At 40.1% G+C, this 13,612-nt stretch overlaps 1 protein-coding gene across 1 annotated transcript; it reads left to right on the plus strand.

The window, feature by feature from the left end:
* Window positions 1-1,560: 1,560 nt before the first annotated feature.
* barx2 (BARX homeobox 2) lies at window positions 1,561-12,600 on the plus strand. The gene is made up of 4 exons (XM_063906188.1): window positions 1,561-2,099; window positions 7,264-7,573; window positions 10,574-10,658; window positions 11,007-12,600. The coding sequence occupies exons 1-4, from the start codon at window positions 1,913-1,915 to the stop codon at window positions 11,292-11,294; spliced, it is 870 nt and encodes a 289-aa protein (XP_063762258.1). The 5' UTR covers window positions 1,561-1,912; the 3' UTR covers window positions 11,295-12,600.
* Window positions 12,601-13,612: the final 1,012 nt, after the last annotated feature.

The raw sequence follows: 13,612 nt of genomic DNA on the forward strand, positions 1-13,612 counted from the left end.
TGTGCTCCACAGCAGTTGTTCTCATCTCCCCCCTCTTTGATCAAGCCATCAAACCCCAGAAAGAGGCCGAGCCCTCCCAAACAGAGCTCCATATTTCCTGCTCAATAATCCTCTTTGAGCACGGCGGCTTCGGAGGCACCAGAGGGTTACATGTATTCCCAATTCTTTAGATGATAATCGGTTCGCCTCCTTTCGGACACCGACATTATTGGAAACCCTTCCTGCACTTGGGTTTCCTCACAGGGATTATTCGTTTTATATTTTAGTTAAATAAAATAATCTCGTTTTATGACCTCATATATTATTATATGCCACAATAAAACATCACTAAAAGGAAGATTTATATACTGATAAAACAATGTTATTGGCCAAATGTTTCTTTCAACTAAATAAAAGTTCCGGTAGCCTATGTGTAGTAGTTCCTAATGTCCGGCTCATCAGCCCGTAGCTGACACTAGCACTACTTTTTAAAAGTCTGTGTGATCTGACTGACAAATAATATTAAATATGTACTTTCTCTTCAAATAAAAAAGAATTTGCTGCCCAAAAATGTAAAGGAGCTACAGCTTTTTTTTTTTAAAGGTATTGTTAGTAGGACAGTTTTATACTCGGCATGGCTTTTACGCCGTGCGCACAATTGTTGATTAATAAAACAACTATTGCGTCATTATTCTTGGCAACTCATTAACAAAAATTGCACAATGACTTGGCCTTTAACCGAAGTTTTGGAAACTAATTTTCTCCCTCATAATCAGCCTCTAATGTTTTTATGGTAGGCTTTAGGAATTATACCGTTACAACAATATATTACTAGTTTTGCGTCAAATGTTATTATTATAATACTAATTATATTTAATACTGACAATAATGATGTCATTTAGATAATTACATTTGAAAAATAATAATAATTCCACGGTTTAATATACAATTCTTAGTCATGTATGTGAACCGATTGACTGGCTTGAATCACACCAACAACCCATTTATTTGTTAAAGCTTTTAAGAATTTAAAAAGAAGAAATAAAGAAAGGAAAGACGATTCAAACATTATTCGCCTTTGGGTATGGCACTTCAAGTGTTTCTTTGTAAGTACAAATTTAAAAACAACGAATAGATCTTGTATTGTAAAAATCAAACTTGGAGTATTTTGAGTTCAGTTAACAAGAACAAAAATTGGACACGTTGTCATAATACAACCAATAATACAGACAAATCGCCTGATTCAAGCAAAGCGTTGAAAAATAAGAAGCAGTCCGATTTTAGTGAGCCTTAACTAATTAAATTGGAAACGTTGATAATTAGCTACCAGCTGTAAAATAGACTTGTAAAGATTTGTAAATAGTTTTTACTCTGAAAATACCACGTAATTCTGACGGAAACACTGCTTTTTGGAGTCGAATAAAGAAGTTGCAGGCTACAACTTTTAGTAAAATAAATCAGAGAGAAAGAGAAGAGCAGTTTTTTTGTGTGGTAGGAGGAGTGTTTGGGAGGTGGCCATGTGCATATACAGTTCATGAATGTATTTGTAAGAGCGCGAGCGAGAGAGAGCGAGCGAACGAGGGACATAGAGAGAGAGAACGAGAGAGAGAGAGGGAGAGAGAGAGGGGAAAAAGAGGGAGGGAGAGAGAGGTTAGTCCGAGCAGTGGAGATGAATACAGGGATGGTTTATATAGCAGTGGGTGTGAGCGCGGATCGCAGTCAGTTGATAACAGCGTGTGTGTGTGTGTGAGAGCTCAAGTTGAAGACTATCTTCACCAGGACACTTCAGAGAGCGATAAACTGCATTTAGGAAGACAAACAATGAGTTATTCAAACGCGTGAGCTACAATAATCGCATTTGCCACACGGTTAAACCTGCGGAGCTTTAGATATTACTGAAGAAAAGCTATTGTGCAGCGAGCAGCGACACATCATGCACTGTCAAGCCGAGCTGAGGCTCTCCTCCCCCGGCCAGCTGAAGGCTGCCAGGCGGCGCTACAAGACGTTCATGATCGACGAGATCCTCTCCAAGGAGACTTGTGATTATTTCGAGAAACTTTCTCTCTACTCCGTGTGCCCGTCGCTCATTGTACGGCCGAAGCCTCTTCATTCATGCTCAGGTAAGAGGGCTCTTGTTTGTGCCTTGTTCAGAAATGAAGAAACTACACAAAAATGAGCACATTTGGCGTTTGATGATGTGAGAAAACAAGAGTTGATTTGGAAATGTTGACTCTTTTACGAATACGATCAGGTTAATTATTAGTTCAGGTGTTATTCAAATGAGAAAAGACACCTTAATGGTGAATGGGTCAGAACATGTGGATTGACAGTGCATAAAGTTTACATTATTATGTGAGACAGGTGAAATGAACATTGTTTTGAAGTGTGGTGGGTTATGCTGTGTTGACAATATGCGTGTAGTGTGATCCAGTTTCAATACGTTTAAAAAAACAATTCACTGTGCATGCATCTTTAAAAATAGAAATAAGGAATATATTATTTGTGACAAGTTCCAAGAGTCTATAAATGATCATCACCTACATTTATCAATTTGCCTTTTAAAAGGTAGTTTAAAATTAATTTATGCATTCTTCCTCCAAAGAGTTTCACCATCTTCTCAATGTTCACATTATAAATCCCAGCAGCTAAGTGTTGAAAATCAAAGACATGTAGAGACAGTGGATGTCAGTGATGCTTCAGGGCTTTTGTTGAACTGATGAATGACTGAACTGATAAGGCGTTGTTGTTACACATACAGATCAATTAAGTGGCACTGAGATGAAAAACAAACTATATAAAGGCCAGTTGTTAGCTTTAAACTGCAGTTTATTTGTTTTCATTTCAATTGATTATTTTTCGTAAATTAGTGGCCTTAAATGTTGTGTTTTGCTGCTCTTGGACATTTACAAATGGAAGATTGTATCTTGTAATTTTGCTTTGACAGAAAGGTGACCTACAGCAAAGTACAGTTAAAAACAAAAAAGGGTTACCCAATAAAATATTATACGACTCACTTATTTATCTGGATTGATTCAAAACGAAATATGGAATAAAGAAGTAAAAACTAAATTAGATGATTCACTTGAATGATAATCACCCTCCTCCCATTTCTTCCAGCTTGTGAAGTGCTTTCTCTCATTTCCATTTAGATGGTCATTATCTAGATCTCTAACGACAGATTGACAGATGGACTGACATATTTTTCAGCCCTTTAGCTTTGTCTCGTATTTGTTGAAAGTAACCAAAATAGTAGGACAAAGCTCGGATCACACAGCACATGTTACATTGTCAAAACAAAACGTCTCGGCTGATACTTAATTGTACTTCCAGATGAATCCAAACAACTGAACGGCTACTGCACACCCCAGTAACCATTAGGATAATTGCTCCAAAGTCTGAAATAATAGCCTCTGCAATTTGATGATGACAGCGGTGGGTGGATAAAAATAGGGGAAGCGATTCCCTCATCCAACAGATATGGATGGGTGTATGGGAGAGGGCACTATGACTGGGCTTTGGCACCCCTCTGTTGGGATGGATAGAGTAACCCGCCCTACATATTAGAACACTGTGCCCACCACTTATTTGTAGCTGCGGGGGTGTGAGACACAGTATATTCCCTAACATCAATGGCTTTTAGTGCTGGATATAGAAGCTGGCAGGCTTGCAGTTCCTGGGCCTCAGAGAGAGGCTCCTCCGTGGATCCTGAACGGGGAAAGTGGGGATGCTATAACCCTCTGCTGCCAGTGGAGGCCGCTGAGAGACAGTGAAGCCTATAAAGCTGCCTGACGTAGCAATGACTTGTTGGGTTTGTTTTGTTTATCTCTGGTATGATATTCAAACATACCAACATAATTGTCTTCCTGTGGTAATTACATTTTTTATCACAGCCTATTTTTAATATAATTCTTAACAGTAAAAGTGCCAGATTCTGGTGGAGTTACTTCCCCGTCAGTTACAGCAGGATCAGAGACAACGAGCCCTGACCTGGTGCTGAACAGTGAACGACGTAATGGCAGCTTACAACATTTGTGAACAGCAGCAAAGAAAAGTTGAGAACAAAAATGGTTACCCAATAAAATATTATACAGCACACTTATTTATGTGGATTGATTCAAAAAGAAATATGGAATAACAAAGCAAAAATAATCACCCACTTCCCATTTCTTCCAGCTTGTCAAGTGCTTTCCCTGTCTTTAAGATGGTCATTATCTAGATCTGTAATGATAGATCGACAGACAGACTGGCTTAAGTATATCTCCTGAGATACTTAACTTTGTATCACAGCCTATTTGTATTTTAATTTCCAACTGTAAAAGTGGCAGATACTGCTGGAGTTAATTCCCCGTCAGTTACAGCACGATCAGAGACAATGAGCCCTGACCTGGTGCTGAACGCTGAACGACGTAATGGTAGGTTACAATATTTCATTTGGAGGCCCATCTTTCAGCGGGACCCAGGGCAGGGCTTTTAGTGGTGCTTTCTGGAAGAGGTGAGAGAGATTAAGATCAACTGTGGCGTAATCTCACCTGACAGCATGATGAAAAAAAAACAAAAAGGAGAGAACTAAAAAAGTGTGCGCAGCCCGAGGGCAGCTGCATGAGTTCGTTACAGGCTGAAGGCTTATAGAAGAAATCCAGGAGAGCAAAAGGGTTTTCATCCCTTCTTGAACCCTAATCCTCTGTGCACAATAAAGTCTCCCATTAAGCATAAAGCCAGTTTGAGAAGGTTGATTACACCCATGTCAACACACACGGGAAAGTATGCACACACACAAAGGCAGCATGTGTGCACATCTAGCGCCAAAGATTGACAACCTCGCTCCACAACCTCTGCCATTAGATTTTTCTATCTTTTCTAAGGATTAGTCATGAATGAGATCCAAAAGACGAACCCTGGATCAGGTTTCAGATTAAACAATTAATGCTTATGCTTAATGTGATGCACGGTGTAGAGTTTCAGAAGCACAGTGTTCCTCGAAAATAACCAGACAATAAAACTCAACATTATGTTAATTTCTCTGTCCTTCTAACATATCATTAATTGGCATTACTTCACTTCAATCTGTCATCTCCTTGAGGTGAATAGTTCGAATTAAAGCAATGGATTTAGTGAGATGAATAAGATGTGTGGTCTGTTGCTCTTCCCACCTAGGAAGAGATGAATTTGCCATCAAAGCGGCAAGGTTAAGAAATTAATTGAGAAGCTTCCTCTCTGTCACCACTCAGTTTACACCCAAAACATGGCAAACGTTAACATACACTCATCATAGTTAAGCAATAAATCATCCTTTTCATAGTCCCGTTGATAAAATAAAGTGTAGGTGTTTTTATAAGGATCATGCTGATGCAGGAAATATGGTTCGTTAATAAAGACAGATGTAAAAATAATTGCTTGATAAATGGCACCAATTATTGGTACAAAAACCAACGCCTCTTTTTGATCTATTCTTAGCCGGTATGTCTTCTCTAACGGTCACCATGAGCACTTGTGCCAGTCCTTGCATTCCGTCTGTGATTATCAAGAGTATCAGTGTGCGTTTGCATTGGGCTGAGTTGCTCTCTTGCAGCTACTCAAACCGTTTATTTGTAGACGTTTGACAGGACATTGGCGCTTGTCAACAACATGTCAGAGAGACATCTTCCCCGTCAATGGAAAGTCACCACCAAGACTTACATTTCCCTCTTTGCTCTCTATCTGTTCTTTCTTTCTCTTTCCCTCTGAGGGACTGTCCGGAGACAACCTCAAGCTCTCTGTTGACAAGAGATTTCCTGACTCTCGTGAAGACAAGCCGAGATGATTCTGCCATTCAGAAAGACACTTTCCCTTCCTATCTTCATGTGACAGTCCCCCCTGTAAAGCAGCTCAATGATTCAACGATATTGAACATTTACACACCTGATTTAAGGAGAGAGAGAAAGAAAGGAGAGCAGTATAAAATGGAAAGGAATAAATGGAGAGCATACAACCAGAGAAAAGCGGTCTTCTTGTCTAGACTTGTTGCAATAGCAGCAGTCTCACGCTGGAGGATTAGTAATGACCTCAGCGCCTTAACATGATGTCATGATGTGCCCGAGGCAGTGTCTGGTGTGTGTGTATGTGAGTGTAGAGCAACTGTGTCTATACCTGCAGATGCACTTGAATGCGGTGCTTTTGCTCCTCATGCTTGACTTTTTTATAGTTGTGTATAATTGACACTTGCACAGCATATCTGTGTAAGCTTCTGAATTTATGTTCTACTTTCCTGTAAGATAAAAAAAAGGAGACATACTCCACCTCCTCGTAGCTTGTTCGTCTTCCACTTTTCCATCTTCTTCTTCATTTTCTTCTTTTCATTGATCTTGTCATTACCGAAGTTTACATTTTCTCACTGGCCTTACGGAAAAAAAACAGGAGGACACATAACACAATCGAGCGATAACCGAATAATGAAAGTTAATATCTGACTTTATGTCCCCTGTGTATTGGTGTGTGTGTATGCATGTGTTTAGGTTGTGTATTGATATTGAAAAAGAGATTAAGGAGACCACCAAGAAAATACAACCTCTATTTTCTCCGCTCCACTGCAGCCTTCTATATCCCTCTATATCTTCTATCTTTACTCCCATAATCCCCCGTGCTCCTTATCAGCACATGCATTGCAGTCTGTGCTCAGTAGCGTTTACATTTTGGTCAAGGGTGATTTTATATTTGAAGCCGTGAGGATTTTCCTGACAGATATCCTATTCACTCTGGTTGACCCACCGCATCCTCTTGGCCAACCCTTCCCTCCCTTCTTGGCTCCAGACAAATGTAACTTTTTATTGATTGTGGCGTCTTGCTGCTTCTGTCTGCCATGATAAAAAATGTGTTTGTATCGGCTGCATACATGTGCAACAGTGAGCGTTTATTAGCTGAACATTTTTTGATTTAGTTTTGGGGGATTTTTATTACAGCTCGTTCTGTGTGTGCAGGTCTCTTCCTGTGTGTGTGTATATCATGTTGTCAGGCTGTGTGCATGCTGGGAAACCAGTTATCATTTAACAACCACGAAAAATAATCATTCATTTGGAAGGTTCAGGGGAGCGGTGTAAAACACAGTCGGCGTCATTGAGATCACAGCCCTCTACATGGAGGAGGTCAAAAGCAAAACACTTTTCACTGCAAACACAGGGCAATTAGAGACAACGCTGTCGAAGCAATTACAGCCGGTCGATAATGGTACACTAAAAATGAACAGTGATGCAAAAGGATAATCAGCTCCTATTTCTACACAGTATTTACGTGCTTCTGTCTGCTCTTCAGGGTCCTCCTCACTACGTGCCTACCCTCTCCTCTCGGTGATCACGCGGCAGCCCCCCAACCTGCCCCTCCACCTCCCTCAGCCACCGTCTCCGGGCGGGATCCCATCGCACCTGCTCTCCCCGCAGCACCCACGAGGCTCCGAGCACTCCCCCAGCCAGACGCCCCTCAGCATCAGCAGCGAGTCGGACACGGAGCACAGCACGCCCCGCCTGAAGAAGCCACGACGCAGCCGCACCATCTTCACAGAGCTGCAGCTGATGGGGCTGGAGAAGAAGTTCCAGAAGCAGAAGTACCTGTCCACACCTGACAGGTCAGTGACAGAGGAGAAACAACACATGTGATTGATGGGTGGATAAGGAAGTAAAAATGCAGGGGAATACACAAAACCTCAAAACAGAGTAGTGGCATGGTACTTTTATTCAAGTACTGTACTATGTACAAATTTGAGGTACTTCATTTGAGTGTTTTATGCTATTATCTCTTGTCATTTTGTAGCAAATGTACTTTTTTCTCCTCTTTATTTTACAACATCAGTTACTAGCTACTTTCAGATTCAAATCAATTTAGAAATGATGATATATCCTTTTCGGTTAAGCTACGCAGCAGTCTGTACACTGATGGGTAGCTTAACCTAAAAGTATATATCAATATTATAATCAAAAATCCCACTTTTATTACATATCACATGCTAATGCTAACTTCATAGCCAACGAATACAGGTCTTCTGACAAGTTACATGGAATCAAACAAAGCCACTGATGAGTGAAGGCTAACCTCCACAGATTTTAAATTTCAACCAGCTGTAAAAAAGAAAAACGCTTACAGCTTCTAGGCGTCACTCAACTGTGACATTTTGATAACCTGCATACCTGGCATAGAGCACTTTTTGAAAGCACAACAAACGCACATTTATAAAGCCGCAACGGCAATTATCAAGCAGTGGTTAACCCAGCATCATAACTCTAGATTTATCCTGTGGGGAACGCTAACGTAATGTGAATTTTGTCAAAGCCAGGGCATTACCTCATCATTCTAGTTGAGACAAGAGGAACGTTTTAACCCTGAGCTCTCCAACAGCAAAAGAAAAAGACCCAACAAAGAAACACTGCCTTATTCAAGAGAGCAGGGACGGATGCCAACACAAGCACACACACATGTATTACATTGATTTACTGCCAATCATTTCACACATGTGCAGGTGTATAAAAAGTACATTTCTACCATAATATGAAGTAATCTACATGTTAATATCCGTGTCTTAAGTTCCATTTTCTGGTTCAACTTTTGGACCTGACATGAGGTTAGACTTTATTTTATTGAACGGCTCACTTTTATTTTTTGCCTGCAGGCTTTTTTTCCAATATAACTCAGAAATATTGAGCCATATATGTTATAAAATTTTCCCTCACATGCGCAGTAGGACTTTTAAGCTGCTTGTGAGCCTTTGCATCGAGCAGAAATTGGATGTCTGTACACTCCACCCACATTACTCATCCATATTTTATTGAGAGTAAATCAGCGGGGATTAAAAACAGAAAAAACTTCATGTACAGTCTCTGCATTTAGACATGCAAATAGCTACACAGACATCTTACACAATGTTTCGTGTTTGCAATGTATCTGCTAAACCCATCTCATCTGAAACCAAATTAGCATATTTGAAATAAACCAGATTTATTTGTCATGGCGTTTACACCCCATTCATGCAGAAAAACTCCCACGATGCATTATTAAATATATCACATCTTGGCTTGCCTGGAGTCATTGGAAAGACGCCATGCCTCATCTTAAAGCAGAAGCCCCGAGGCTGAGCACAACTCAGTGATCAAACCCAAACACCCCTACGAATCGCTGTGCCAAAATAATATGTCCTGTCAAATGATTAGATCCTGACACTGTGTAGAGAATTAATTAAATACCCGGTTGCAGAAAAAACATCAACATAGAAAATCCCCCTTTAAAGCCCCACATAAAAGCTGTGGCATGCTCCCCACTTGAGTTTGTTATGATCCAAAGATAACTTTTCTTTCCCCTCCCTTTCTCTTGGCTTGAACCTGTGCGGTTCTTAAAATGAGACGACATGCAGGTACAAGAGGAACTGAAACCAAAAATATCCCTGAAAAAGGCTTATTTATATCATGGATGAATAATGATTTTAAGCAGCGTTCAATTATAATAATTAGTACCTTAATCATCCCCACTGTCATCATCATCGTTATGGAAAAACGGTTCAGATACTCCTAAGATTCCCTTTTTGAAATGTGTAGAAAAATGGCGCCATTGCCGGCAGGGACTTCAGTAATGTTTCTGTTGCTTTGAGTGTGTGGTTTCTCTCCATTGAAACCTAATGACCATAAATAAGAGGGGTGTTTCTCTTTTCTGCAATTACTTTTCCTTGCCTCCAGTTGTTGAACTGCTACAGACTGGGGCATGCATGATAGTCAAGTATGATAGACAGCTTGATTGCCTTTATGTCTGGTGCTTTTTGAAGCACAGACCCATACACGCACATAATAAAACCGTACACAGCCCTTTATGTACGGTATAAGGGTTTGTAGATGATCCCTTCATTCTGAGGGGTTTGTTGCTGCTCTGCTTTTTAGATTCTGTTCACGCCTTTTTTCTCCGTCTCGGCTTCCACTCTCACCATCAAATGAAAGCCAGTTCCTTTCACTGGGGGTTTGTGGTGGGGGTGTGAACCCCTTCATCTGACTAAGAAGAGCAGGGAAGAGGAAATCTCATTTTTAAGAAACCCAGATAAACCTTCATTTCCTTTACAAATTGATGCCGTGTCCACTTTATCAGTCCCTTCCTGAGGTTTCACATTACACACATCCAATAGCCATATTAGTCATGGATCAACACATGTGGTGGATGGATTCAGAGTTTCCTCCCAACAGACCCAATCGTCCGACTACAAGCACTGTGATTGGATTACTGACTTCTGTACAGATGTTTTAAACAGTGCTTCCTGAGCTGCAGGTGTCAAACTGCAGCTACTAGCAGATCAGCTTTGATGTGAGATTGAAAGACTGGGTATCAGAATAGGTCTTCTACTGTACTTAAGCCTGAAATCCTGGCAACCTCTAAGCATGAAGCTGCATTATACAGTATACTCAGTAGAAGGTAAAAAACTCAATTAGTGTCAATATTCTTATATTTTCTTTATTAAAAGAATGCAACGACTGAGTCTACCTGATTTTCAAGCATGTGAATATCAGAGTTTATACAGCCTGTTCGAGTTAAAGAGGGCAGGAAGTACATGAAGCGTCCATCTAATATGCATTTTGTTTCCTTTGTGATTTTGCAGGTTAGATCTGGCCCAGTCACTCGGGCTCACACAGCTCCAGGTGAAGACATGGTACCAGAACAGGCGTATGAAGTGGAAGAAAATGGTAAGAGAAATACACATATTTAAAAGTATAGTTTTTTTATCCACAAGGATTGATTTTACTGCTGACTCACCAATCCATCGTGGTGAACTATACCAGTAAGAGGAGTAAACGGTATGACAGGAAGAGAGGGTGTGGTGTGAGGTGTGAGCGATGATGACTGCAGGGAGAGCAAACACTTCTGTGAGGTCAACAACTCAGAGAACAAAAAAGAGCTGAAATCGTTAAAGATGTATGAGTGCACAAGGGACAGCCAGAAGCAATACGTCTTCTCTTAATTACTATTATAGCAAGCAACTGCTGTCGCCATTTGTCACCAGTCCACTAAGATTGTCTTTGTGTTATTTCTAGGTGCTCAAAGGAGGTCACGAGGCCCCGACTAAGCCCAAGGGAAGACCTAAGAAGAACTCCATTCCCACCACGGAGGAAATAGAGGCTGAAGAGCGAAGAGTTAAGGTGGAGGAGGAGGATAAGATAAGGTGGGTGACAAAGGATGCAGTGCTGGGTCAAGGAGGAGAAGTGTCTCCGAGCGAACCTCAACATCTCAGTTCAGAAACTCGCAACCCGTCCGCGGCGATGGAGGGATCTGAGCGGGAGCTGCCACTCCTGATGCAGTCAGAGAGTCACGCAGCCAGCTAAGCCAGGACAAAACCAAAGACTGAAGCCAACCTGAAAACAAATAGTGCCTCAGGATCACTGTAAAAAGCCTGTGTGGTGTTTATTTGCTTTAGGGATTTGACTGGGAGCATATTGCTGGAGTCCAATCTTTACCTAATGCAGCCTTTTTTTGTGTTTTAGATAACGTACAAAGAGCTGAAATGCATAGACACGGATTGCACTGGTAATTCTGTTGGCCTTAAAATTGTATTTGAGCAGGTCCCTGGTATAAGGAGCGTACATCTGTCAAATCCAAGCAAGTGTCAAAGCAAAACAGGTATCACCGCATCAAGTTCTTGTGCGTTACAGTGAAAAAATCAAACACACCGCCTCCAAACTGCCTCACATCGTGCATGTGCCAAAATATCAAGATTTGCCTTACTGTAGTGTCTCTGTGTATTGTAAATGACTTCACTGCCAAAACCTATACGATTAAAACGGCTACAGTGCCTTGACGGTCTCAGAGGAAAGCATTTAAAGTGTGGGTAAAATGACTATAAAATGCAAGTATATATTTTTTACAGCTTTTCGATTACAAGTGCCGTTTTTTGAGACAGAGTTGTAAAGTTTTGAAGAACGCTTCCATGTTTACATTGGAGTTCTTCTGCACAGCTTTAAGGTGTTCATTATTTGGTCAGTAAAGCTTGCCTTTTTTTTATTTTTCAAATCTGAAAAATGTCTGCCAAGCCATACACTGTATCATACTGTAGAAATGTGTATAAAGTATAAAATATATGGTCTTTTGGATATATATGTAAAACAGTATTTTTAACTGCTGTTTTAAAATGGATTAAAATAGTTTGTATGTATGTTACTGCCGTCCCGGATCTTTCTTTCTCCTTAGTTTCATTGGAGTTGTCTCGAGGCCACAAACACTCTTAAACTGTCAGAGATTTTCAGAGGGAATAAATCACAACATGTGCTCGAGACCCACGGCACATGCTGAACATTTAAAATCTCTAAGACCTTTTTTAGCCTGCAGGCCGAGTCACTTTGTGAGACTTGCATTAACATTACACGTCTCTAACTGCCTGTCACTGACTTCCCTTGTTCAACTGTACTCTTCCAAAGAATTGTAATTAAAGACTTTCACTTTTCGAATTATACAGATTTATTTTTATTTGTTATTGTTTAATATGAAAAAGTGCAGTATTTTTCTGATGTAAATAATGCTTGTTTAGTAAGCTTGCTTGCAGTTTTTTTTTAGGTTTGTGTACAATCATTTTTACTATATACAAGTGTGTGTTTATGTATTTAAATACACTTAATAAAAAAACAATCATTTATATTCCACTTGTTTTTATTTGGTGCAAATGAGTTTTGATTGATTGATAAAATCCTGATGTTACCCAATTATATACACCTTTTAACACCATAGTTTTGGGAACGTCTCTCATGAAAACAGTTCCACAAATAACTGATGTCGCTTTCACGTCATGCTAATGTGTGTGTGTGTGTGTGTGTGTGTGTGTGTGTGTGTGTGTGTGTGTGTGTGTGTGTGTGTGTGTGTGTGTGTAAATCAAACAGTTACTGTAGGTTGAAGTTCGGGCAGATCCATTACTGAGGAAGCTTTTGAAGTTGAGTTATCTTTAGTCAGAGTTTGCCATAAATCACAATCAGGAGAACAAAGCATTTTAAGCACTTTGTGTTTTCACATCTGTCATCTTTATCTGCAGCGCAAACAGGTTGGCCTGTATTGAACCTGCGGGCTCCTCTGTGACCCAGAGCTGGCCTGAAGTGTATTTTTAGTGCCTGATACCGGACATGGATGGTTTGTAAAGCAAACAGCACAGGTTTGCATGGAGTGAAGTGTGTGAGTGTGTGTACGCCTTGTATAAACATTGTAAGTATGCTTTGTTTGTGCAATGCATTCAACAGCAGAAGCTGCCACACTTCTAAGACGTGTGCAGCGTTTTGCAAGAAATCGAAGAAAAAAAAAGTTACGAATGTTTAGAAAAAAGCTGTTCTTGTTTTCTTTGCAATACAAAGAATTTATGCAATTTAGAAGCATCATTGTAGCTTTGGCATACTTGTTGTGTGATTACAACAAATGCAAACACATGCAGCATGTGAATGTGATTGGTTTAGGTTTAGTGAACTCGTCTAAAACAAAAAAATCCTCCACAAAATGACGATACCAATTGAATATTACATAAGGGACATTTATATCTAATTGAATGTCTAATAAAAGCATTAGAAGCGTAGATATACAGTGAAAGGTGTGTGAATGGATTCCTTTAAACAATGCCGAGCTTTCATTTTGTAATACTAGTCATAACTCTTATATTGTCCTGCTTTTA

The sequence above is a fragment of the Eleginops maclovinus genome, chromosome 18 (assembly GCF_036324505.1).
Source record: "Eleginops maclovinus isolate JMC-PN-2008 ecotype Puerto Natales chromosome 18, JC_Emac_rtc_rv5, whole genome shotgun sequence".
NCBI classification, from domain to species: Eukaryota; Metazoa; Chordata; class Actinopteri; order Perciformes; family Eleginopidae; genus Eleginops; species Eleginops maclovinus.